The sequence below is a fragment of the Halichoeres trimaculatus genome, unplaced genomic scaffold, assembly GCF_033239565.1.
Source record: "Halichoeres trimaculatus isolate MK-OKI-2021-1 unplaced genomic scaffold, fHalTri1.1 fHalTri1_scaffold_1, whole genome shotgun sequence".
NCBI classification, from domain to species: Eukaryota; Metazoa; Chordata; class Actinopteri; order Labriformes; family Labridae; genus Halichoeres; species Halichoeres trimaculatus.
This window is the reverse complement of record NW_027437179.1, coordinates 11,948,610-11,976,569: the sequence shown is the minus strand read 5'-3', so window position 1 is coordinate 11,976,569 and position 27,960 is coordinate 11,948,610. Positions and strand designations below refer to the sequence as shown.

Below are 27,960 nucleotides of genomic sequence, written 5' to 3'. Positions count from 1 at the left end.
ACCTGAGATGAGACACAGGAATCGTGTGTAACTTCAGGTGGATGCTCTGCTTTTAAACACAACTTTTTTTTTTAAATCACCAATAAGTGCATAAGGACAGACAGATAAAGGGGGGAAAGGGGGAAAAAAAGACAAAACTGTAGCAAATGATCTTGAATGAGAAAAAAGTATAAATTGTCAAATTCAAACTGGTTCTTGTAGTTTCTGATTGTTCTTCCATTGATATGTGCTGTGTAAAGATGTTAAACTATTGAGTTGATTTGATTTATTAATTCTCAATTCTGTAGCCTTTTCTTGGCACCAACATAGCTGATGAAACCTCACAGTGTTTCCTTTGCTCTAATTTTAATGACACTGTGTCCCATGAGTTGTTATTTAACAGTTTAAACAAGAAGTGCTTAAAAGACAGATATGCAAATAAGAGAAATAAAAATACATGTAGAATAACATTTTTTTTAAAATTGGGTGAAATGTAAAAAACTTGATGGTCCTCACTTGACCAGTCCTCACAGTAAACCTGAAACATCTCCAAGAGTTTGATGAAAGAACTCACCAACAACAAGCTGAACGCTGAACTTGGGGCTGTGCTGATGATTGGGGAAAATACAGGTGTAGGTTCCACTGTCAGACACCCTGGTCTTTGTGATCTTTATGGAGGTGTTGCCGTTCTTCAGTTCTTCTTGAAAAATTGAGACTCTACCTTTAAACTGTTTATCCTGATCATCAAAGTCTCTGCCAGAGTAAAGGCCAGCATTATACATGAACACCCTCTCCTCCTTTCCCTTCTCCAAGTCTTTCTTCCAGTCAAACAGCGCTGACTCCAGGTTCTCCTTGGAGCTGAGGGAACAGGGTAAAACTACATCACTGTCTTCTGTCACCACCACTGGACCTGAGAGACAAACACACACACATGATTTACATTGTCCTAACTAGACAGTAAAGAATTTTAAATTAAAGATTTGAAAGAATAAGGGGATGAAACTTCATCCTCTGCTCCCTCTAGTCCATTAACCTTCAGTCTGACTTTTATTTCATAGTCTTTAAAAGTCAATATAAGTCTGTTTGACCCTCACAGATCAGGTCCCAGCAGACATGTCCCCAGTTCTTCTTTCTCACTGTCCATATCAGAGTGATGCTGCAGTTTAGTGTCTGCAGGATGGAGGAGACGCCCCGCACATCCACTCCCTCATCTATCACCAACATCATCACACTGAGCATGTCTGTTAAACGGCTGAAGCTGTCATTTCATGACGTCAGCTGTGTTATGGAGGCTGATGTGTAAATATTGAATTGTGATAATTATTAGGACACATATTACAAACTGTATTAATGCTCCTTCTTTTCAAATGGAGCTAAATGCTAATGCTAACAGCTTCAGGTGCTACTATTCTCCCTCCTCCTCTGATAAACTTGGTCCTTTTCTGTTTCCTGACTTCATGTTTGAACATTTCTTCACACATTTCATCTCAAAGAATTCAGAGTCAATATGAGCCGTTAGTTTTCTTACCATTTTCATCAGTAAACGTTGATCCAGAGCGAGTCACCAGACAAAGACAGACGAGAGGAAGGAGCTTCATAGTTGTTGATGTCTCCTAAAGATTCACCATCACTCTAACAGCTCTGTGAGGAACACACACTGATACACATCTGACTGAGAGCTGAGCTCAGAGACCACAGAGACATCACATGAATCCCTTAGTAATACTTCCTGAAAACTCCTTTCACAATAAAAGCCACATTTCTACTGAACCAGCTCATAAATGAGAAAAAACTGTGGAAAGAAAAAGTTTGTCAGATTATCAGTTGTGAAAAAAGTCTGATCCTTTATCTTACTTGAAAGAGTATTTTTACCACACTGTTGAAGAAAAATACTGCGGACAAAAAGTAAAAGGATGGCTGTCTAATCAGCTTTTTGCACCTTAAGGTGTGATAACACTTTATAAATGATACCAGAATATACTATAGATTCATTCTTTAACCATGAAACATGTTTGGGAATAACCTTACAGCAATGTGAGGTGGGGCACTAGAGAACTATCAGTCAGCAGCAAAACTGTGACAAGACTGGCAGTGATAAGACCAGAAAGAGAAACACAGAAAACACAAACTCCAGATGCTAATGCAACACCTCATGTTCTGTATGATTATTTTAAAAAGAAAAATAAATTATTCTGTAACAATGATGTATCTCTTTTGAAAAAAAAAGGCTGATTTAAATTTGTTATATCATTTTTTCTTCCGACTGTGAAAAAAATAGGTTCATGAGATTTACAAATAATTGTATTTTGTGTTTGATGTTTTATACAACGTCCCATTCCTATTTTCTTTCAATTAATTAATTTATATTTGTGAAATACATAAACTGATTATCTGAAGCTCCATGAAGGGGAAACAGCTTCAGAACTGTCCTTGGTGCTGAATATGTTCTCCCTACAGCCAACACCAGGGGGAGCTGCAGACCCAATAGACCTCTACCTTCTGCTCTGTCATCAGACATCAGAGCAACACATTTTATAGAGAGGAGGTGGTAACAGTTCTTTAAAGAGGTGAGTTCAGCTTTCAGTGGATGGGGGAGGTCCACTTTAGTGTCTTTATCACAGTTTGAGCACAGACACATGAAGAACAGTCCCAGCACACAGTCTGGCATGTTTCCTGTTTTATTCAAAGGTTTGTACAGAAACCATGAAGCAGTGTGTGAAAAGACACTCATGTGAAATTTTCAATTCTGGATTAACACCTGAACCAAGTAAAGAAGCAGCACAGGCTCAGCACAAATCATGTCAATAACACAAGTATGAACAGAGAAAAATCAGTCTCAGTACATTTGACTTTATCTGATAAATATTCACATTTATTTACAGCAGAAAGAAAGTCAGCTGATTTTAAAGTCCATGTCTACATCAGTTCAGAGCTTTAACAGATAAAAACAGCAGCAGATTCAGGTCATACACTTTAGGTCAGGGATCTCGAACTCATGCCATGGAGGGCCAAGAGGCTGCAGGTTTTCTTTCCAACCAAAAACTTCACCAGCTGATTCCACTGATTACCCCACCTTCAAGCAGAGAGCAGGGACTAATCAGTGAAGTCAGCTGGTGGAGTTTTTGGTTGGAAAGAAAACCTGCAGCCTCTTGGCCCTCCATGGCACGAGTTTGACATCCCTGCTTTAGGTAGAAAAAGCTTCATTATCTCAGTTATTCATTCACATGCATACAAATAAACACACACACAGTTTGGGTTTTTGGTTTGTTGCTCATGGAGCCTTCAGCCTCTTTTGAGCTGAAGGTGCAGACACAAGTCCTCTCTCAGGACTCTCCTGGTTGCTTTAAAGTCACCTGATCTTTCAGGTGTGATCAGTTTCATTTGGTCTGAACTCCTCAGTTTTGAGCTATGTTATAAACTGAACTCAGTGAAGGTTAAAGTTTAATCCAGTTTCTCTTTAACTGGGTCATTTAGATTGAAATGTCATCCTCTACTGGTCTCCATGTCTTCACAAACACCTGATCACACACAGCCAAGAACACGCCAGAGCAGCCGACTTCACAGGACCCCAGATCCAGGAGGTGGAGATTGACTCTGCTCTTGAAGATACTGAATCTTCTGTTGGACCAACAAAAAGTAAAGAAAGTTGAGACTCTAAATAGGAAATTCACAGGAATCATTTGAATAAATTTGATTAGCAGCTCTGATCCGACGCTCCCTTTGCTCCTGTTCGCCTGCTCAGCTCTTAGCTCGCTTTGACTCTTACTCTCAGTACAGAGGAGGAGGATGGAGCTTCATCCTGTTTCTGAGACCAGACTTTCCTCCACAGTTTGTTTTTCAAAACATCAGGAGAAGGAAGAAGAAGAAGAAGAACTCTTCATCGTTCCTCCGTGAATCCACAAAGTTCAGTCTGAGTCAGAGTGAAGCTAAACTTTGACTCAGCCTGAAAACAAAACCTCCATCTGTCTTCATCCAGGAAGATCTCTCCATCAGAAACAGGCTGCTGTACAAACTGAACCAGATCTGAACAAGACCTGAGAAAATGATGGGGTCATCACAGAAGGATCTACTGAGTGGTTCATGACACGTTGGAGGGGCGGGACCCAAACACCAAAACCTGCCCATAGCCCCACCCCTGACAAGCCTCTGTCCAATCAGAGTGAAGCAGGTTTGTGGAGCAGGGAGCCTTAAAGCGACAGCAGCTAAAGAGCAGTGTCTCAGCCAGAGGCTGAAATGAGGGTTTATAAAACACCAGGACCTGTAACCGCAAAGTTTCTCAGAGTCCTCTCGGAGAGATCCTAACTCAGCCTGAAAACTCCTAACAAGAAATCTTAAAGGGCAACTCAGTTTTTTTGACACCTGGACCTTATTTATAGGTGTGTGCATGCTCATATACTCACTCAGACAAACATCGTGCAGCTCGGAGTCCTTCAGAAGTTATTTGGATTCAACGGATTTTAGCCGCACTTAGCGGGGGCCACGGCAAGGGAGCTTCAGCGAGGGACATAATCTCTGCAAAATCGCTCATTTCGGCTATATTTTTTCATCCATCGCCAGTGTTATCATAAAGTCAGCTCGTCTACCGTCATCACACTACGACTTCGAGTTTGACGGTTGTCCTTACCGGTTTGAGCCTGAGTACACGGACGAGGAGCTCCATGAAAGAAGGATGCAGAGGGAGAGAGACGAAGAGCTGGCTCGAGAACAACAAACAGGAGCACGTCCACGACTCAATGAAAACTGGTGGTGCGCTTGTGGACAGTGTTCGCCCATGGCAACAGAAGAGGAGTGTGTTTGTGATAACGATGGATAGCGATGGATGAAAAAATGTAGCCAAAATGAGCGATTTTGCAGAGATTATGTCTCACACTGAAGCTCCCTTGCCGTGGCCCCCGCTGAGTGCGGCTAAAGTCGGTTGGATCTAAACAACTTCTGAAGGACTCCGAGCTGCACGATGTTTGTCTGAGTGAGTATATGAGCATGCACACACCTATAAATAAGGTCCAGGTGTCAAAAAACCAGAGTTGCCCTTCAACTTCAGAGTGATTCAGGAAGTTTCTGAGAGCAGCTCTGAGCAAAGAGAACAGACAGAAGACAGAAACTTTGATCTTAGTGAGGAGGTGTGGTTGACCCTGTTGCTAGGTATGACACAGTCTCCTTAAAGCTGTGATTGGTTGGTACAGATCGGGAAAAAGATGAGGAAAAAAAGCGCTCTGTGCCCTGAGTAATGAATGAACAGTAAAATCACCAGTATGAGTGTTCACTCTTAGGATCTTAAAGTCCTCCTCTCTCCTCCTCACAGTTTTTCACCTTAGGAGCTCTCTTAAGGCTTCTGATGCTTTGTGGATAACTTTTATCTTACCGAGGAAAAATTTCTAAGAAAAATTTAAAAATCTGAGAAATTTTGAGATTTTTCTAAGAATGACGTCAGTGAGAGCTACTTTTAGTCTCAGGATGCTTTGTGAATATGGGCCGAGGGAGAGGAAAAATAGAGATTATTTTACTACAGTGGCACCATAGGGACAGAATAAAGACCAAAAAGCACAATACACACCCTGTGTTTTAAAATGAATAACATTCACAGATTTAAATCATTTTAATATAAAACAAAATAAAAAGACTACCAGACGATTCAGCAGCTGGATCTGTAAACACAGTGAGTGTTTTTAAGACAGCAGCAGCAGCATTATAAAGGTGAACTGAGGAGTTTGAGATTCAGGATCAAGATTTTGAGGATTATAGACAATAATTGGGATGTATCATGGAAATCTACACCACACATTAAAGCTTTGTTTAAGAGAGCTTCAAGCTTCAGATTTAACATGTGAAAATGTCTGACTACTCACAGCTTTAAACACATTGTCTGACTCTCATCATGCAGGAGAACAGACACAGTGAAGAAGTTCAGACAACACCTAAAACTTTACCCTGAACCTGTGTTGTTAAAGATTTCATTCAATTATTAACTTTTCAGAAAAACATGAAAAAAATCTGCTCTAACAATAAATTAATCTGATATAAAGCATTGGTTGTTGAAGGTGTGGATGGTGTGAGGGCTCACTGTGTGGATGATACACACACTCAGTGCTCCTTCATTAAGCTCACCTGTCTGATCTAACTCACCTGTCCTTCACTCACTTTGTTTCTGAGGCTGTCACAGAGTTCAGTCTGATTCCTCTCTGAGCTCACAGATGCTGATGGAGCTGTGATGGAGCACATTTTACTCACAGCTGTTTCTAATCATACAAACTCTTGGACTGTGAACAGGTCTCTGACACTAACACTCTGTTCTTAGTTTCTAAATGTGCTCTGTACTTTGTGAAAGTCTTTATGAGATAAATGATAAAAACCTTCAGAAGGTAAAGTAGATGTGAGAGCAGCCTGAGGAGCTGCTGGACCCCAAACATCCTGTTCATCCTGCAGAACAAGCACAGACTGCAGAGCTGGAGAGAACATGAGCTGCTGATCTCTGCACTGTTAACCCCAAAGTTCGCAGTTTGTTTTTGTTTTTGTTTTGTTTTGTAACCAGTTTACAAGCATTTTTCAAGTAAACTCAACTTATCAGGTTTTGAGACCCTTGATGTTGTTCTGATTACGTAAGCTCCAAAGTTCAAGTTACTCAATTTGATTAAGCTAGGAGAACCTAAAATTTGTTAGTAGGTTAAATTTACTCAGATGTCTGAGTTTTCAGTGCTAAAACTGATCATTTCTGAGTAGATTTAACTTTTGTTACTGATTAAGCAAGCACAACTTAAAATAATTAGTTTCTGAGACTGCATTTTGTAACCGTGAGTGAGGAGGGGACGCAGCCTTTACTCCCTGCTGTAGGCGTGGAGCAGTGGCACAGGCTGTCTGTGCTCCACATGACATGGTTAGTTAGTATGTGTCACAGCATGGACAAGCATATGCCCCTTGTGACATTGATCAGCTGGCTGTGCTCTACGTGGGGTGGACTGACTGCCTGTGCCAAAAATAAATGTGTCCTTTCACACTAAATTTAAAATTGGCCAAAACAGCATGATAGTCCAGTCAAACATTTTATTTATAGATCTGTTAACCATTATGCAAACTGCAAAAGTCAATAGGTACAAGGCCCCATGCCATAAAGCACAGACCACCAGACAGTGCCGTGGGGCTCAGACAACCTGTGCCCCCTGATGAACAATATTTCAATGAACAGCAGGGTCTCATATCTACTGCCTTCCCTCCTCACTCACGGTTACTGAAGTTATTGAATTAGAGCTGATTTTTGTTGTGACGGTGTCTGTAACTATGAGTGAGGAGGGAACGCTGTGGATATGAGATCCAGCTGTACTTTAAAATGTTGTTTGATTTAGTTGTTCAGATCTGCTTCAATTTGTTTTATTATTACATTTATTTAATTCACAAGGCAAATTTATTATTACATTTATTTAATTCACAAGGCAAATTTATTGATATCACATCTTTAGGTTTTGAGTAAGTCAACTTATTATGTTTTAAAATGATAAACAATATTTTTGAACATTACTTAATATTTAAATTTGTAACAATAAGGCATCAGGTTAATTTGATTAAAGACAGTCAGTTGAATGATTTTCCATAATAATTGTAACTACTTAAAATTTTGAGTTAAATTAACTTAAGTTTTCATATTTCATTTCTTAGTTTTTTTTTTTTCAAGGTAACTGGTTTACAAGCATTTCTCAAGTAAACTCAACTTATCTGGGTTTACAGTGTACAATGTGTGGTCCAGAACAGTCAATCAGGACAAAAAGGTGAACCACTGGAACGTTTCCACAAAATTAAAATTCTCAATACTTTGAAGTGCATTGACAGAGTAACCTTGGTCAGATTTTATATCCAGGTTTTGAGAACCTGGATGTTATCCCTTAAGCATTTAGGCTGGAAATGTAAACTCCAGGCTTTGTGGTAAACTCTTACTACCACTCAGTGTGATTTTTAATGTTAACCTTTGACTAATAGAATATTTTATTTATTCATTTATTTTTTTACTTCGCTAATGTAACTTCATCTTTTTTAACATCACTTTGAGCTGAAAAACTGAGTTTGGTTTATCCCTCTGAAAATTGATTTGAACTAAAACTGATGATTAGACTTTTGACAAAGTTTCAGTGTTTGGGGGAAATATTATTTAAGATTTGATAGAAAACTAAGCCCATGTAACTCCTGCTGTTGTGTCTGAACTCAATTACAATAAAAATGTTTTTAACCAATCTTAATATGAAACAACTACTTAAAATAAAACAACTCACCAGGGAGGTGCACAAAGGCGTCATCATGACTCTGATGGCAAAACTCCTCCTGTGTAACTACACACCTGTAGTTGCCACTCTTGGTCACAGTAGTTTGGAGGATGATGTCATAGCGGCCTCCTCGCTCTGTGATTTCTGGATGTTTAGCAGGAAGGATGTTTCCAGAACTGTCCTTCCACTCTACCACAGGTTTAGGAGACGCTCCTCTGACAACACACTGCAGCTGAGACCAGTCATTTGATGCATCAATTTGCTTGGCAAATGGTTTTGGACATGTGCCTGTATAAAAGGAATAAAACAGTTACATCAGCCACCTTCATCAACTCTGTTCAACACAGCCAGGTTTGTCATTTGGCAATCATGAGAGGGCAGCCCACAGGAAAGACACTGTCTGTTCATTTTTTAGTTATCTCTAATAGCTGACCCATCTTCTCTGGGAACTGAGTTTATTTGCTTAAACTAGAATTTTCTTATTGGTTTTTGCACCTTTGCTTTTTGCTTTTACTTAAAATAAATGCCTCAATTGTTGACGTTCTACTAAATAACGGACTAACCATAATCAGTGATTTTTACACATTTCCACCATCATATCAGAGCAGATCAATGAAGTCACTGGTCCCCCAAATGAATAGACTTTACGGCGTGTGAATGATACCATACATGTGTGTCTGAACTCAGGGTACACCTGTAAGACACGGGGCTGATATTCCAATCTGAACTCACCTGAGCAATCTTCTCCTCTGTCCTTTAATCTCTTAACATGCGGAGGTTGTACGCGACCAGAGAAATTCACCTCAGGAAGTATCAATACATATAAACTGTAATTTATTGTGTCTGTAAAGTCAAATTACACACGCTGTACCTCGTTAGACACCGTGAGGGCTCTAACATTCCGTAAAATAAGTAATTTCCATAAAATGAAACCTGACTTCACAGCAGTCAGCTTTCACTTTGCAGCTGTGATCCGTCGGTAGCTTTTTCAGCCACCCTGACTATTCACTGTTAAATGTGTTTCCAGGAGTGAAACTGAACAATTTTGAACAAACGTGACTCATTATGAAGAAAAAACACTGCGCCCCTTATAAAAAGCCTTTGTTTTCCTAACCACGGGAAAATAAAATTATCAAACAAAGCACAAACTTGTCGCTGGAAACGATCAGAGACGTTCATTAACCTTCCGATATAGTTTATAATTGTTGACGTTAAATCACCAACACAGTTTTGACCAATCATATCTACTATCTTTGAAATCAGTAAACGCCTCTTGACAAAACGAACCAATCAGAATTTTTCTACAATCTACAGGAACGAAGCTTCTGGAACTTTAACCCCAACAGCCAATCAGTGAACAGCATCCTCCACGAGCGCCTCCTTTGTCTGACTGATTGTTGTAATCGACCAATAGAAAGCCAGCACAGAGAAAACACTCCGAGTTCATAACCACCGAAACCACCTGCCTGACCATAAACAGAAGTTACCGCTGACGGACTTTCTGTCATGGTGGGACGTTTTTATATCAGAAAAACGTTTCTCATGTTTGGTTTTAGACTTTATTCATTTATGCTAACAACAACAATCATAATATAAGTGCTTAGTTTGTCTTTTTACTGTTTAATTAAACACTCAGACAAATTTTCATTCACTTGTTTCATCTCATCAGAAAGGTTAGATATCTTCTTTTGGTAACTTTGTAAAAGTTTTCAGATCTCTGTGGACACCTGCTGGACATGCTCTGTACTGCACTTTCTAAAATATCTCTGAGCAGCTTCAATCTGTCAACATGAAGCTTAACACAGACATTAGAGACAAGATGAGGGAAATATTCTGTGGATTTCAGTCTGATAGTCCTTATTATGATTATTTCATTGTATCCAAAAGTTAAAAACAAAGAAAATTAATTTAAGAAAATAATAAAATGTTCATTAAATTATGTCCCACAGTACCTACCTTGAGGACTCAAGTCTTAATAATGTGCTTACAGACACCTCAGATAGTTTCCATTCACAATGACAGAATGAACAGTTATCGTTTTTTAAGGTCAAATAATCATAAACTAGTCAAAATTTGTGTAAAGAGAGAGAAAAAATATACATGATTTTGTCAAAACTCAAGCAGTTAAGATACACTCTGAAAGAAAAAATAAAACATAGTCAAGGTTAAAGGCATACAGGCATCACTGTTATTAAAATGAGCCATTTCATACATTTCATTTGACTCCCTAAAAGATAAAATAAAGTCTCTGATTGAAGAAACAAGCTTCATTCTGTAGCATGAGACTGTTTTGTGTAGTTACTGTAAGATTAGTGTTAAATGGTCAGAGCATGTTAATCATTCTCTAATATTGGCCTCAAACATTTATGGGATGTAATTCATCTTACCCACTTTATATTACAGAGTGAAATAAGTAGTCCGGCCACTTTTTTACATATGTAGTTCTGCTGCACAGAGATTATAAACAAGGACTAAGAGCTCACCTGGCTTTGTTTAAAGATATAGGTACAAGCGTATTTAAAGCTCTTTGAGTGAAATATTACATCTTGCTTCATGAGCCTGTACCAAAAGTAAATCAATGTAAATGAAAAATGAAGTATTTATGCCCAATGCTTCTATAAAATGATTAATAGCCATCTTTAGTTTTGCTGGATCAGCATTTTTTACTCAAACAAACATTCACTTGGTTAATGAGTGAGTTATGGTTTTGCATGATTTTGAATGGCTTAGTTTAAAATAATTTGTTCACCATACAAGCTTTAAACAATTAACTCAGCCTGAGCTCACTCAAGGTTCTTCAGTCCATCTGAAAATAAACTTTAGTGTTTTAAAGTAGTACAATAAATCTACAAGTGCTTGTGTGAATATTTATTCACCTATTGGGAGTATTTTTAAGTAATTAAATCAAACATATTTAAGTATTTTTGCAAGTATTTTAATTAACTCTAACATGTTCTGTGCACAACTCTGTGAAAGTGTTTGAGAGCTCTGTGGACACCTGCTGGAGATTCTCTGTACTGCACTTTCTAAAACATCTTTGATCAGCCTCAGTCTGCACACCTGAGATGAGACACAGGAATTTTGTGCAACTTCAGGTGGATGCTCTGCTTTAAAACACAACTTTTTTTTTTAAACTCACCAATAAGTGCATAAGGACAGAATGATAAAAAAAAGGGAGAAAACAGACAAAACTGTGGCAAATGATCTTGAATAAAAAATAAGTATGAATTGTCAAATTCAAACTGGTTCTTGTAGTTTCTGATTGTTCTTCCATTGATATGTGCTGTTTAAAGATGTTGAACTATTGAGTTGTTTTATTTTATTAATTCTACTTTTAGTAGCCAATTCTTGGCACCAACAAGAGCTGATGAAACCTCAGTGTTTCCTTTGCTCTAATTTTAATGACAATGTGTCCCATGAGTTATCATTGGACAGTTTAAAAGATAATTTAAACTTAATAAGATTTTTTTATAAAAATGGGTGAATTGTAAAAAACTTGATGGTCCTCAGTTGACCAGACCTCACAGTAAATCTGAAACATCTCCAAGAGTTTGATGAAAGAACTCACCAACAACAAGCTGAACGCTGAACTTGGGGCTGTGCTGAAGATTGGGGAAAATACAGGTGTAGGTTCCACTGTCAGACACCTTGGTCTTTGTGATCTTTATGGAGGTGTTGCCGTTCTTCAGTTCTTCTTGAAAAAATGAGACTCTACCTTTAAACTGTTTATCTTGATCATCAAAGTCTCTGCCAGAGTAAAGGCCAGCATTATACATGAACACCCTCTCCTCCTTTCCCTTCTCCAAGTCTTTCTTCCAGTCAAACAGCGCTGACTCCAGGTTCTCCTTGGAGCTGAGGGAACAGGGTAAAACTACATCACCGTCTTCTGTCACCACCACTGGACCTGAGAGACAAACAAACACACACACACACACACACACACACACACACACACACACACACACACACACACACACACACACACACACACACAGAGTCACACAAGGGAATTAAAAAGTTTACAGGCAGAGTATCTTGAACAGTCATGTGGGGGTTCATCCAGATCACATTTCTAAAAGTAAACTCTGATCCGGCCTTCAGAATTTCTGTCTGATTTTTTGGGTCCAGGATATACCCAACTTCACATCATCGGTAGAGCGTCACTTTAACTTGTTATTAAAAAAATTAAGAATGTTTTGCCTTCCTGTCCCTTTCTTTCTCTGAGCGCACTCTAGGGATGGGTATCAAACTGGGTACTTATAAAGGGGCCAACTGAATTCCATCGGCAGTACCAAATACTGATCCATGTAAAGTCAAACTCTTCAATGTTTAGGTACCTAAACACATCCTTGTGACTGTGAGGGAGTGAGAGCAGGTGTTTTTCCATGCTGGACATGAACACAGCATTGCAAGTTTATATACTGAGAAATAAATATGTTACATTGGAAAACTTTGAGATTTTATTACTAAACAAATTAATATTTATTACCACATAAACACACCAAAGCATCAAAAATTGTTACTGTAAAGTACTGATACAGATTGCCAGATACTGGGTATTGGTTCAATATCACTTCAAAAGTGAAAGATACCAATCCCTACACTGCCAGCAGCTACCATACATATCAAAATAACACCAAACTTAACATTTTTCACCTAAAGTCTTGACAGTTTCTAAATCAGATCAGCAGCCCCTGTCTGAGTCCCTCTTCCTGTGACTCTTAAAGGCTGCTGGCCTTGAATTCTCACTCAGACAGTCCTGGAGCTGACAGAGCTCAAACCCTGTGGTGGGCTGTGGCTGTTGAATGTTTCTTCAGTTTGATCTCTCTCTCATATATCTCCCTGCTGTATCCTCCATGTTGTTTACTCATGCTGCCATAAACCCACATCAACAGAAAGTAGTGAAATCATAAACCTTATCAGTGTGCCAGTCTCATTACTGTGGGTCTATGACCTCAGCATCATGTTTGATGTTTAGATTTAATAACCTTTGTTATGATGTTTTGACCAATCAGAACGAAGTACTTAGAGCAGTGAGGTGGTTAGAGAGAAGGTCAGGTCGTAAAGGAGAAATAACATCTCTTTTATTTATTGTTCTACATATCAGGGCACACCTGAACCTGACTAAGCCTCTTGATAATGGCTGACACGCTAACTGAGAAGCGACACCATGGACAACCTTTGCATATGTTTTGAATCCAAAAGAGATAAAAAGAGCAGACAAGCCTGAACCACTGCAGGAGTTTTTATCCTGACATTTAGAAAAATAAAAACCATCAGCTTTAGATGTTTGATGATACCCATTAGGGCCAGCTGTCTGTTAATGTCACTTAGAGTCAGTTAGTGTGTGTTAGTGTGTGTTAGTGTCTGATGGATTATCACAGCTCCTCCCCGACTCTTCTCACCTCAAACAACCTCACTCAAGTTTACCCCAGAGACAGACCAGTCAGCTCACTTTACTGCAGGGACTAATAACAAACACAAATGTTTACAGTGAACATCTTTTACAGCTCACCTTATAATAAGTGTTCACTAAGATTTCATTCAGCTGACTCTGAATCTTATCATGTGAGCTGCACATATCAAACCATCAAGTCTTAGTGTAAGAAATATTTACTGAGTCTGTTCTCAGACCTGTATGAGAGATGGTGTCTTTGATAAATGCGTCAGTGTTGGTTTATTTGAGTGAGTGTTTGTGAGAAGTCACCGTGGGTGGATGGTGGATTTCTGATAAAAAAGGATGCTTTTCAACAGCAGGGACTGGGGTAGAAATTTAGTCCTGGGGTACTTGATCCACCCCATGAAACTGTCTGACCGGGGAGTAGTAGTTTCCAGAAGTTCAGAAACTTTAGGAGGTGAGACCTGCGGTATTCACAAACTAGAAAAGCACTCAGAGAGCAAAGACCTTCACCAAGCATATTGTGATTGTCACCAACACTTTAGTCCTACTTTAATGTTATACTCTCTTTCAGCAGACTGTCTGCAATAATTTGGTGTTAGTTGCAGGTTTGTACGATAATTTATTTCCTGACAGTGTTGAAAATGATGATGACCCAGTACATATTTCATATTCTGGATCTTAGTATCCAGAATATTACCAGGATCTGGATCGCACTTTTACATCTGTCAGAAATGATGGTGACCTTGTCTTGTATTGTTTTTTAAAGCAATCCAACCATTTATGGAGTTATATACACAATGATAAAGAATCCTTCAAAAAGTCCTGGATCCAGACGTTGATCCAGATCACCTCTAAAATGTAATCACTTCTTCCTTATCCCATTTTGCACATTTCCTGAAAATTTCATCAAGATCATTTGTTAGTTTTTGAGTTGTGTTGTTCACTGTTATGTCTATCAGTCTATTCCCCATTGTGTCGTTTTGCTTTCTAGTTTCTGTTTTACTTTGCTAACACCTGTCTCCTGCTCTTTCAGTTCCGGTCCTGCCTCCCTCCTGTGTGATCACCTGGCCCCTCCCTAATGTGTTTCACCTGTGTCTTGTTGTCTGCACCCCCTGATCCTTGATACTCCTGGGGCCTGTACTACGAAGCTGGATTAGCTCTTAGAGAGATAACTTCCTGGATAAGTTTCAGGTTTTCCGTACTACGAATGTGGATCTCTTTTTATCCAGACACATTGCCCCGGTAACTCATGCTGAACGCAAAACCTGGTCCAGAGCAGGGCCCTATTCTACGAAGCAAGTTCAGCCTAGCGAGATAGCCTTGGAGCTACCTCACTGAACTGAGCGCGGTAGCCGGCGGTCTCGCTACACGGTTTTACGACGCTGGTTATCAACCTCATAAGTGGATCCAGCTAGGCAATGAGCGCGTGCACACATATAAGGCGGAGCCCGCTGCATCTGACCAATCGCGAACATGGAGCAGTCTGGAGTGTCAGAGCAGGCGGAGAGAGAAGGAGCGCATACTTCACACAGGAGGAGCAGGAGGTGATCATGAGGAAGTATGACGAGGTGAAACATGTAATTAACGTTAAAAGCAACACCATCGCCGCTGCTAAAGCACGGAAGGAGTGCTGGCAGAAAATTGCTGACAGTCTAAATGCGTAAGTGTAGTGCAAAAAAAATCTTTTTTGTCATTATCATCCTGAAATAGCACTGTTCACCATGCACTTTTACTGTAACATGCAACATACCTAATTTATTTCTTAGATGAATTTATTCATTTGTTCTTTCCTATCGTGTTTATATTTTATGTGTGATATGTAGCCCACATGAGCCCTACATGAATTCCTGTCACAATTTTAATATGGGCAATAAAATATTGTCATGAAACAGAAGTGTTGGCATTGAAGATCTTATTACGGCAATGAGAGTTCTTCATTCCCTTTAACTACCCGTAGAAAGTGTCATGTACTACCAGAGAGTGGGTCGGTGCGGTCCCTGAAAACTCTCGCGCACCAGAGTGCTCCTCAGACAATGCGAGCTCCGATGTCCATGGGATCATTTTTTCGTGAGGGCTCATTGGTCAGTGGGCGGGGTTTTTATAGTCCGCGAGTTCAATCTGGAACCTAACCTGCCCCGGAGCAGGTTAGCCGTTCAGCGTGTGTTGCCATGGAGACTCGCCTCGCTGAGGAGTGATCCCGTGTCGTAGAACAGGGAATCCGGAACCTATCCTCAAAGCTACCTCGCTAGGCAGTAATCCTGCTTCGTAGAACAGGGCCCAGGTTAAGTTCCAGGACAAGAGCTCACGGGGTGTGACCGCCCGCTGACCAATCGGTTCTCTCGGGGGGGGGGGGGGGGGGGGGGGGGGGGGGGGGTAAAAGACTTTTTGGCCCAACCTTTTTTTTCTTATGGGTTGTGAACAAACAATATCTTACTGACCATCAGAACTGAGACATTGTCAGGGAAAAGAAGAAATGTGTGCAAGTGGAATCTTTCATACTGACCACTTTGAAGGATGTTTTTATATTTATTTTTATTTGCTCCCACGTCCTTTTTTCCCACTGCTACTGCATCTGCAATACAAACTGCCTATAATGAGCGTTTTCCTTGGGATTTGTAGGAAAGTGGACTCTTTCTAATTTTGAGGTTGGATATGATGCTGATCACACACACACTGACTGACAACATGAATGAATAAGGACCTGACTGCCCGTGTCGTGACATGATGAGATAGGTCTATTAATATTAGCATTTTGGAAATTTACGCATTCACAGAGTCGGCGATATTTTGCCAGCAATCCCTCCAGCTTCTCGCGGTTGCAGTCGTGTTGCTAATACAGAAGTGTTCACCTATAACACAGATGAGCTGACTCTGAGTTGTGTAGTTCCTCTTCTGGAGGAGCAGGTTCTGGTTGCTGTTTGTGATCCTGTGTGTTTGTTACTCTAAGATATGTCTGTTCTGTGCCTCTGTGGCTTCGTTCTCTGAAAAGAGTTTCTTCAGATCAGTTTTCAGCTCACTGCTGTTTGCTGGGAGTAAAACGAGGTGGGCTGTTAAACTGGTCTTTTCCAGAAGCTTCTCAGTGACTGAGACCATCTCTGCCAGCAGCTTTGCCAAAGTGCCCCCAGCTGTTCTTGGAGTCCATCACTGAAATGTTTCGTGACTGTCCTGCTGATGGTTTGTCTCTTTCTAATCATGTGTAGGGCTGCCAAGCTCCACCAGCAGGAATACAAATACACACTTGCCATGCTGCAGCAGCTTTTGTGTGTGAGTGTGTGATCCTCAGGTTTAAAGTTTGTGATCCACACACTCAAGATAAACTTTAATCAAGTTTGTTTGGAAATATTCCTCCAGCTGTTTTTTTTAGCATCAAACGTTTTTTAAAATACTTTTTTGTTCCCGTCCTTATTTTTGTAAAAAAATAATAAATAAATAAGTAATTCTTAAGAATTTAAAAAGAGCTTCTATGTGTCATGAATGTGAAAGACTCCTCTTTGTTTTAATGTTTAGGTGATTAAAAAAATGAAACAGGGTGCAGTAATTCAGTCATCAAGAATGAGGTGAAAATGGAATGTAAAGTTTAGTTTAGTTTCATTTTTTATCACCTTAACATAAAAACAAAGAGGAGTCTTTCATATTTGTGACAAAAATAAGCTCTTTTTAAATTTTTAAGAATTACAGAGTTTTTTTGTTTTTTATTTCTATTTAATTTACAAAAATAAAGATGAAAACAAAAAAAGTAGAAAAAAAATGTTTGATGCTAAAAAAAAAAAAAAAAAACAGCTGGAGGAATATCTCCAAACGAAGTTGATTAAAGTTTATCTTGGACATAAAATGAAATAAAAGAGATCCTGAAGAAGCAGCTGAAATCCTCCATCAGGCAAGACATTTCACTTCAAACTCCATAAACTGGTCTCCTGGATCCACAAACTTTGACAGACTGCTGTTCTATTTGTTTTGTTCCAATTTTTGGAGTTGGAGGTTGTGATTATTTTTTTTTCCTTTTGCCACCCTGTGAATATTTTTATGGACTGTGGTAGATCCTATCCTGTCTATGTGTGAGGGATATTTTCTGATTTAAAAAAAAATCTGATATCGTAAAAAATTCTCTCACTGTATACTTGTAAAGATGTGAATGAGGAACTTGTCTGACAGAGCCGTAGACATTTTCAAGGAAGCTATTCCCGCTGCCTTGAATTCTTGCTCTACTTTTGCAGAGAGCTCTTGTGCTCCCTCTCAGCTTGATCAACTTGTTGCGGATACCACAGGTTCTCTTCAAGCTGTCCTCGATTCAACTGCTCCGCTCAGACAGAGGACTCTCAGACGACATCGTTCGGCTCCGTGGTACAACGCTCAAACTCGTGAGCTCAAACAAAAATCGAGGAAATTAGAAAGAATATGGCGTTCCACTTAAACAAACGAATCCTGGGTTGGTAAAAATAGTCTAATTGAATATAAGAAGGCTTTGCGACTTGGGCATGCAACTTACTACTCGACTCTTATAGAAGAGAAGAAAAACAATCCTAGATTCCTTTCCAGCACTGTAGCCAGGCTGACAAACAGTCATAGCTCTACTGAGCCATGCATTCCTCTATCGCTTAGCAGTGAGGGCTTTATGAGCTTTTTTAACAATAAGATATTAAAGATTAGAGATAAAATTAGTAGCGTGTTACATGCAACCCCGATAGAACCTTCGACCGATGGCGAATTTGCGGAAACGTCGCTGAGAGCTAATATACTCCCGGACTGCTTCTCGCCTGTGGACCTGTCAGAGCTGGATTCAACTGTCTCTTCAGCCAAACCATCGACTTGTCTTCTGGATCCCATCCCAGCTTGGCTGCTGAAGGAAGTCTTTCCCTTGGTCAGATCTTCTTTACTGATGATTAATGCGTCTTTACTGACGGGCTACGTGCCCCAACTTTTAAAGTTGCTGTTATTAAGCCTCTTCTTAAAAAGCCTACACTTGATTCAGGCTCTTTGGTCAACTACAGACCGATATCTAACCTCTCTTTCATTTCTAAGATCTTGGAGAAAGTTGTTGCGAATCAGCTCTGTGAGTTTCTTCATAGCAACAGTCTCTTTGAGGTCTTTCAGTCTGGGTTCAGAGCCCACCACAGCACTGAGACTGCGCTGCTGAAAGTAACCAACGATCTACTTTTGGCTTCGGACAGTGGTCTTCTTTCTGTGCTTGTCTTGCTTGATCTTAGTGCCGCTTTCGACACTATTGATCATCGCATTCTTCTGCGGAGATTAGAGTCTTCTTATTATCTCAGGAACCGCTTTAGCCTGGCTTCGATCGTATCTTTCGGCTCGACATCCATTTGTTCATGTGAACGTCTCTTCTTCGCACACCAGGGTGCAATATGGAGTTCCTCAAGGCTCAGTGCTCGAACCGATTCTTTTCATCTTGTATATGCTTCTTCTCGGCACTATATTTAGGAAACACTCCATAAACTTTCACTGCTATGCAGATGACACTCAGCTTTACTTGTCAATGAAGCCTGAAGAAACCAACCGCTTATCTAAACTTGAAGCATGCCTCAAAGACGTAAGGTCCTGGATGAGCAGAAACTTTTTACTGCTGAACTCAGAGAAGACTGAAGTCATTGTTCTTGGACCCAAACATCTCAGAGAAGCTTTCTTGAACAACATCGCCGCCTCTGACGACATCAGCTTGGCTTCCAGCACCACGGTCAGGAACCTGGGAGTTCTTTTGGATCAGGACCTGTCATTTAACTCTCACATCCAACAGGTCTCAAGGACGGCATTTTTTCATCTTCGCAATATCAAGAGAATTAGACACATCTTGTCTCGGAGCGATGCTGAGAAACTAGTCCATGCTTTCATTTCTTCTAGGCTGGACTACTGTAACTCTCTTTTATCCGGCTGTCCTAATAAGTCTATTAGGACTCTTCAGCTGGTTCAGAATGCTGCCGCTCGGGTACTGACTTGGACTGGGAGGAGAGAGCACATCTCTCCAGTGTTAGCGTCTCTACACTGGACACCTGTAAAATCTAGGACAGAGTTTAAAATTCTTCTTTTGACTTACAAAGCGCTTAATGGCATCGGGCCATCGTATCTTAAAGACTTAATCGTTCCGTATAATCCGTCTAGATCTTTGCGTTCTCAACATGCAGGTCTGCTCGTTGTACCTAGGGTCTCTAAAAGTAGTATGGGAGGTCGAGCCTTTAGTTATCAGGCTCCTCTTCTTTGGAATAACTTACCGGTTGAGGTCCGGGGAGCAGACACGGTCTCAACCTTTAGGAATAGACTTAAAACTTTCCTTTTTGATAAAGCTTACAGTTAGAGCTGGATCAGGTCTGAACCAGCTCTTAGTCATGCTGCTATAGGTTTAGACTGCCGGGGGGAACTGACACACAGGGCTCCTGTTTCCCTCTTTTCTGTCAGTCTAACTTCTAGTCTTACTGTCCTGTTATAGTTACTGACCATACACCTCTCTGGGAGGATCTGAGTTTGTCTTGTAGGTTCCTGGGGATCGGTGAAGTAGATGGCCTGCTGCTGTGCTCCTGTCAGACTTCAGCTGCTACGGCTTTGGATTGTTGCCGGGAATGGCCTGCTGGTTTCACCTTAACTGTCGCCACAACGTCAAACTTCAGACTGCGTCTGTTTCTCTCTCTCTCCCTTTCTGTGTATGTGTGTGTGTGTGTGTGTGTGTGTGCGTATCCCCCCCCCCCATTATTCTCTCTCCCATTCTCTCTCCTCTATCTGTCTCTCTCTAACCCCAACACAGTCTCCTCAGATGTCTGTCTAACATGAGTCTGGTTCTGTCCGAGGTTTCTGCCTGTTAAAGGGAAGTTTTTCCTTGCCATTGTAACTTGCTAAATGCTGCAAAGTCCCGTACTCATGGTGGATTAAGATAAGATAAGACTCCTTATCTTGTCTTGATGTCAGGTTTCTGCTAATAAAATTGTATTAACATTTACGGGTCTAGACCTGTAAATGTTTTTGTAAAGTGTCTTGAAATACCATTTGTTATGATTTGGCGCTATACAAATAAAGATTGATTGATTGATTGATTGATTGATTGGTGTGTCTCTTCCCCCTCACAGAGGTTACAGGCTTTTAACAAACAGGAAATAGCAGCCATCACAGAAGCTGCAGATACCAGATAAAGAAGGAAAAGTCTCCACCTTTTGTTTAATTCTTGATTTTAAAAATGTTATGGGTCCTCCTTCAGATAATTCATGTCACAGTTCATAAAAGCAGCAGGCAAACAGGTTCATCTTATCTGAGTTTGAAATGGTTCATCAACCGTCAGGGAGCAAACAACCAGTTTAACGGAAATGAAGGACGTCACAGACTACACAAGGAGGAAACGCCTGTTACCACACCCACACACACACACACACACACACACACACACACACACACACACACACACACACACACACACACCTGCAGTTCTATGACATCTGATGATAATCCGGCAGGATTTAATTTTAATCTGTGTTAATAATCACAAATTGATCTAACCTCACTGAGATTATTGAGATCAAAACCTAAAAGCGGTAACTCTGCCTCCTCACTGCTGAATTATCATTATTCATCATTTAATAAATAGCAGAAGTTATATGGGGCGCCGTTTGTAAAGCAGCACATGCTAAAAAAAAAAAAACGGCAACATTTTGTCATATTTAGCTTCAAAACCATGTGCAAAAAAAACGGTGTGATTTTTTCTAGTCACCTTAAATTACATAAAGAACATTATTTGTGATCTAAGAAAAATCTTAAATTGTTAGATGTAAATATTCAATGTCATACATAAATGCTAAATATAAATATAAAAGTTAAATCTAAATCTAAATGTTAAATCTAAATCTAAATGTTAAATCTAAATGTTAAATCTAAATATTAAATCTAAATGTTAAATCTAAATCTAAATAATAAATCTAAACCTAAATGTTAAATCTAAATCTAAATAATAAATCTAAACCTAAATGTTAAATCTAAATCTAAATATCAAATCTAAATCTAAATGTTAAATCTAAATATTAAATCTAAATGTTAAATCTAAATCTAAATGTTAAATCTAAATATCAAATCTAAATCTAAATGTTAAATCTAAATCTAAATGTCAAATCTAAATCTAAATGGTAAATCTAAATCTTAATGTTAAATCTAAATCTAAATGTTAAATCTAAATCTAAATGTTAAATCTAAATCTTTCAGACCAAACTTAATATTTAGCTAACATGCAAATTGAAACTCCCGGTAACAGGAAGTATCAAAACAAAAGCTCACGGATCCATTGTGGTGTTCAACATGTTATCATGCGATGTCAGAAATAAACGGCTGCTTGCACAGCTGATAGAGAGAATCCGATCTATTTAATTGTGGTGTATTAGCGGAATGAATTAAAAAGATATATATCGCACAAAATGTCGAGGGAGACTGGCATGGCTGAGAGCATAGGAAGGGCTGTTCTGGCAGCCAGTTACGGCGTCAGCTACATCACCTGCTGCAGAGCAACCGCACTCGGGCAGTGTTACCAACTCCCCTCGCATTAGCTCAAACATGACAAACTTACTGTAGACGACCTCAGTTAGCCCATTCGCTAAAGTGCCCTTCATGCTTAGCATATCTGCTTCGTCTGTTATTGCCAAGCATGTAAACGTTAAAAAACAGTAGAAGATGTAGTTAATGCGTTGTTTATGTCACCACAGGCTGCCAGGAACTCTCTTATTCCACAGGTCTGCAGCCACACCGTCCACCTCCCCCTTGTAGACTTGGGTAAAGTTAGAGATGTTACATCTACAAAATCACAGCACGTCCTCACTGTTAAACTAAACAACCACCTAACTAAACGTACATTTCTCTAAGGTAAGAGCTTTAGTATATTTAAAAGATTTGCTTGATCATCAGGGTGAGTTTGGTGCCACTACAGTTAACAACAATGCAGTTGGTACAGTTGCTGTAGACGCAACATCTCTAACTATACCCAAGTCTACAAGGGGGGGACCCGAAGTTGTCACTGTGGGAGTAAACCGTGCGGTATGATGTTCCTGTGGAGGTGGACGACGTGGCTGGTCCAGGTGAAATAAGAGAGTTGGAAACACCGAGTGCGGTTGCTTTGCAGCAGGTGATGTAGCTGACGCCGTAACTGGCTGCCAGAACAGCCCTTCCTATGCTCTCAGCCATGCCAGTCTCCCTCGGCATTTTGTTCGATATATGCTGACACTGCATGAAAACATGTTGAACACCACAATGGTAGCTCCGTGAGCTTTGATTTTGGTACTTCACTTAATATTTCGATTTAACATTTAGATTTAGATTAAACATTTAAATTTAGATTTGATATTTAGATTTAGATTTAGATTTAGATTTAACATTTAGATTTAGATTTAACATTTAGATTAAACATTTAGATTTAGATTTAACATTTAGATTTAAAATTTAGATTTAGATTTAGATTTAACATTTCGATTTAGATTTTGATTTAACATTTAGATTTAGATTTTGGTTTAACATTTCGATTTCGATTTCGATTTAACATTTAGAATTAGATTTAATGTTTCAATTTAACATTTAGATTTCAATTTCGATTTCGATTTAACATTTAGATTTAATATTTAGATTTAACATTTAGATTTAATATTTAGATTTAACATTTAGATTTAATATTTAGATTAAACATTTATATTTAATATTTAGATTTAGATGTAACATTTAGATTTAACATTCAGATTTAGATTTAACATTTAGCCTAGATTTAACATTCAGATTTAGATTTAACATTTAGATTAAATATTTCGATTTAACATTTAGATTTAACATTTAGATTTTACATTCAGATTTAGATTTAACATTTAGATTTAACATTTAGATTTAACATTTAGATTTAATATTAAGTTTTAACATTTAGATTTAATATTTAGATTTAGATTTTACATTTAGCCTAGATTTAACATTCAGATTTAGATTTAACATTTAGATTTATCATTAAGATTTAACATTTAGATTTAATATTTAGATTTAACATTTAGATTTAGATTTAGCATTCAGATTTACCATTTAGATTTGGTTTAAGATTTACATTTCGATTTCACATTTCGATTTAACATTTAGCCTAGATTTAGATTTAGATTTAGATTTAGATTTTAGATTTAGATTTTAGATTTAGCATTTACGTATGGCATTTATTATTTACATTTAAGTATTTGAGACTTTTCTAAGATGACAAATATTGTTCTAACTGTCATAAAAGGTCACTTTTAAAAATCATAGCCGTTTTTTCACACATGGTTTGAAGCTAAATGTGTCAAAATGTTGCTGGGTTTTTTTTTTTTAGCATGTGCTGCTTTACAAACGGCGCCCCTTACAGTTAGCACATAAAGAAGGATTAAAGGCCTCTTACTGTTTCCATCGGCATCTGTTCCCAGGACACAGAGGAAGAGGAGGAGGAGGAGGAGCGCCATGGTTTCCTTCTGCTCAACAGTCCTCTGTCAGTGCGCGGTTTCTCCTCTTAAAGACGCCACAGACAGAGGCGTGATTGGCCCGGCTCAAAGTACTTTCAGTTTCGAAAGTTAAAAACTTCCCCCAGCTCAGAACTTTCACAATAAAAGCTTTTTCTCTTCTCATGACTAAATTGATGCTCTGGCTCTGCACAGGTGGTCAAAATGCTTCCTCGGCGTGGTGCATTTAAAGACACAGAAAACTGTGAAAAAGTTAGTTTCTAATTTTCCTACTTTAGGTCTTAAATGTAAAATTGCAACTTTTCTCTGAACAGTTACAGTGAATTACTTCAAACATGTTCAAATGTTGAATTTTGATGTCCAGATGATCTCTACAGTGTTGGTTTCTCATTATTTCAGTTTCAAATTCTTTTATTGAAAACTAATGTTCCACAAATTGAGATTTGTGTGACTAGAAACTGAATTATTGCTCCTAAACGCTGTGTGCACTGGAATGTTACTGTAGAAGAGGAACAGAGAAAGAAAATGTGACCCTGTAAGTTTAAAGAGGGGATATTGTGCTGCTTTTAAATCTTTATTCTGTCCCTCTGGTACTTCTGTGATATCTTAATGTGATTTTAAAAAAAAAGAAAAGAAAAGAAAAGAAAAGAAATTTAAAAATCTCCATTTCTATTTCAGCCTCTGTCTGAAATAACCCACTTTCCTCTGATTGGTCAGCCCTTTGGAAGTATGTCAGGGGTTGGAGTTATTGGCCTCGGTGTTTGAGGACCAGGACCCCAGGACCAGGATTGAGAAACACTGCTCTAATGTGTCATGAACCATTTAGGAGATCCTTGATGGCCTCATCATTTCAGCAGGTATCATGAAGATCTGGTTCCATCTTCAGACCAGAGTGTTTTGACGTGCTCACAAACAGGTTCAGGGATTTTTCCAGCACACTGTTACAGCTGGCTCAAACACAGGACACAACACAGAGGTTTCAAGCTCTTAAGTCTTGACAAGTAAACATAAAGTACCTGAAAAACCAGGAACAAATAGTTTTGAGGTGTTGCTGCTGTGAAGCTGGGAGTAAGAGGTTAATTTGGAGGCCTCCCTTAAACAGACTGAGCCTGATTGTCTGCAGGTGCTGACAGACAGGTGAAACAACACAGGGCACCAGAGGGAGCACCAAACAAACAGGAAGCAGTGATCTAACAACATGAATGACAGATCTAAAGAGAGTCTGACTGCAGACCTCAGCTGTCCAGCCACCACCTCTGCAGACCTTTCTCCATGTTTATAATACAGAAAAGCAGAACACCCCCCTTTTAATCCATGTGTTGGTTGCAGGTTGGAGCCACTCCAGTGATGTGACCAACCAGCTCACTTCAGTTCATGAGGCATCAGATGGAGGTGATCTTTTGACTGTGCAGAGATGGGGCAGTTGTGGCTCAGTGGTAGAGTCATTGCCTCAAGGTCTGGGGTTTGATTCCAGCTCCTGCAGTCACACGCCAAAGTGTCTTTGAGCACCATGAATTGCTCCAACTGTTGGTCAGTGGTGTATGAATGGGTGTGAATGTGTTAGTTAAAACTGATGGTTCCCGGTAGAACCTCCTGCTTTGCCGCCCAAGCTCAGTCACACTGCCTCTTTTCCCTGTGGATCGCACTACCCTTTTTGGACTCACAGCACCACAGTACAAGAATACCTCTGAAATTGCCTCCTCCGCCTCTGCTTTGCTTTTGGGTTCAAACTCCAACTGGTTTAAAACCCCAATACTCCCAGTCAACAACCAGATTCTGACATTTGCCTGAACTGAGATTTGTTCTTTGTATCCGAAACTGTTGCCGCTGGATGTGAGTGGCTCCTCTCTCAGTGTCTTTGACACCTTCAGTCTTTGCTTCTAAGGGACGAGCTGGAGCTCATGGGACATTTCCATGGTACAAGCCACCGTATCACCCAGTTTGAAGGTCATCATTCTGGTCCCCAAACAAACAGATGCAGGGAACCAGAGTGACTCCAGACCTGTTGCACTCAGCCCAGTAATTATATTGGCTGTTTTCCAAACCGTCTACCACACTAGCAGTGCCTACTATTTTGGCCGAAATTTAGTACTTAGTAGTCAGTAGCAAAATCTGCAGTATGCCAAAAATCCCAGAAAGACCAGTCTATCTGGCATACTGTTTCCCACAATGCACGGCGCTGACACCGTTTGTCTATGCGGGTGGCAGGTTTCAGTGAATCACCGCCATCTACTGGAACGAGTCAGAACTACAACTACAACACAACAACACTAACGTTATATGGTCCGTGATATAGAAGTGAAATGATGAGAAAGAAACACCTGCAAATCTCATCACTTTATGTTTTAAAAGAGGTGTTTACTTCTTCAAATTCAATAAAGCCCATATAAAAAATTACCCTTTTTAAACCATACGTGGATTATATGGAAGTGTTTTATTCATCAGCTGCAAAAAAAAAAAATAAAAAAAAACTAGATTTAGTTTCAGTCAATATAACTTTTGGTGTAAGATTAGAAATCAAGAATGATGATTCTGCTATGATATGATTAACAAAATAACTAAATGCTGAGTTCTGCCCATAGTTTGTTTTGTATATTTATTTTAAAGGCAAAAAACCCAACATCATCTGTAGCTCCGCCTTCCGAGACTGGAAACCAGAGTAGTAAACTACAAAACAGACCCAATAGAACAGTCATACTACATACTACAAGCAAATATAGTAGTAGTATGTAGTGCCTACTACATTGTACATTCACATGTAGTATGTAGTAGGCGGTTTGGAAGTGTTTTGAGAGACTCGTCCTTCACCACATCAAACCACTATATGTGGACAAAGTGCAGATCTATAAGTTCCTGGGAGTTAAACTCTACTGAGATGAACTGATAAATTTTGGACAGCAATTGACCATACGAAGAAGGAGAAGAAGAAGAAGAAGAAGAAGAAGAAGAAGACGAAGAAGAAGAAGAAGAAGAAGAAGAAGAAGAAGAAGAAGAAGAAGAAGAAGAAGAAGAAATGTTGTAGATGTAGTGTACAGCTGCTGAACTAGTGGAGCCAGAAGGTGAGCCAGAGGAAAACTTTCAGTGCTCCATGTTGACCATACGTTGTTGTTGCTTCTTATCTGTGTTGTTTCAACACGTATCTGTGTTTTATAGGAGCAATGGATGAAGACACAGGAATATAAATCAGGCTTAGGGCTGATATCTGATCAGCCAATGGTTCAGCAGATTTAATCAAATCTAGAGCAAACAGCAGCTCTGCCATAAACACTACTTTAATGACGCCTTTGCATTTTCAGTTGTACTTTATTCCTGTCCAAGTCGTTTTATCTGAACCCAACTTCCGTGATGGAGTTTCTAAGGTCAACTTTATAACTATAGTCTGTCCTGATTTACCCCACACAGTGTGAGGACATGACCTCTGAGTGTAGAGTGTGAGTGGTTTGTTAGACCTTTTCACAACAAGTCTGAACCACAACTGCTTCCTGATCTGTTTCTCTTGGGAGAGGCTTCACCCCACAATCTGCTGTCATCAAGAAAAACTAGTACTTCAAAACTGGCATGAAAATCTAATCAGTCCTCTCTCAGATTTAAAAACTGATCATGTTGTTTTTATTATTCAGTGTTAACCAAAGTATCAGGCTGTAAACAGACTGAAAACGTCAAGCTGTCTCTAAAAGAAATAGGATGCCAAGAACAACGACGGGGATTTGTGTGTCCATCGAACACGCTCATATTTTCATGAACAGTGAGCTGTACTGCTCAGTTTTTAACTCATGAACTGGAACATGAGCAAAGTTCACTCCTGAAGCAGTGAGCAGCTTGTGTGGGAGGTGCCTAAAGGTGCTGAGTGATGAGGGGAGCCGCTGACCGGTGACAGGAGCTGCCGAGCACTGTGATCTATTCT

General features: G+C 39.4%; 1 protein-coding gene across 1 annotated transcript in view; it reads right to left on the bottom strand.

Annotated features, from left to right (window-relative positions):
- LOC141809239 (hemicentin-1-like) overlaps positions 1–22,800 on the bottom strand; it is a 56,430-nt gene extending 33,630 nt beyond the window's left edge. The window contains exons 1-5 of the mRNA XM_074696196.1: positions 22,617–22,800; positions 11,794–12,129; positions 8,235–8,513; positions 5,604–5,624; positions 554–889 (exon numbers count right to left, since the gene is read on the bottom strand). Of these exons, the coding sequence (XP_074552297.1) occupies positions 554–889; positions 5,604–5,624; positions 8,235–8,513; positions 11,794–12,129; positions 22,617–22,800 (1,156 nt within the window). The remainder of the gene's footprint in view (positions 1–553; positions 890–5,603; positions 5,625–8,234; positions 8,514–11,793; positions 12,130–22,616) is intronic.
- Positions 22,801–27,960: the final 5,160 nt, after the last annotated feature.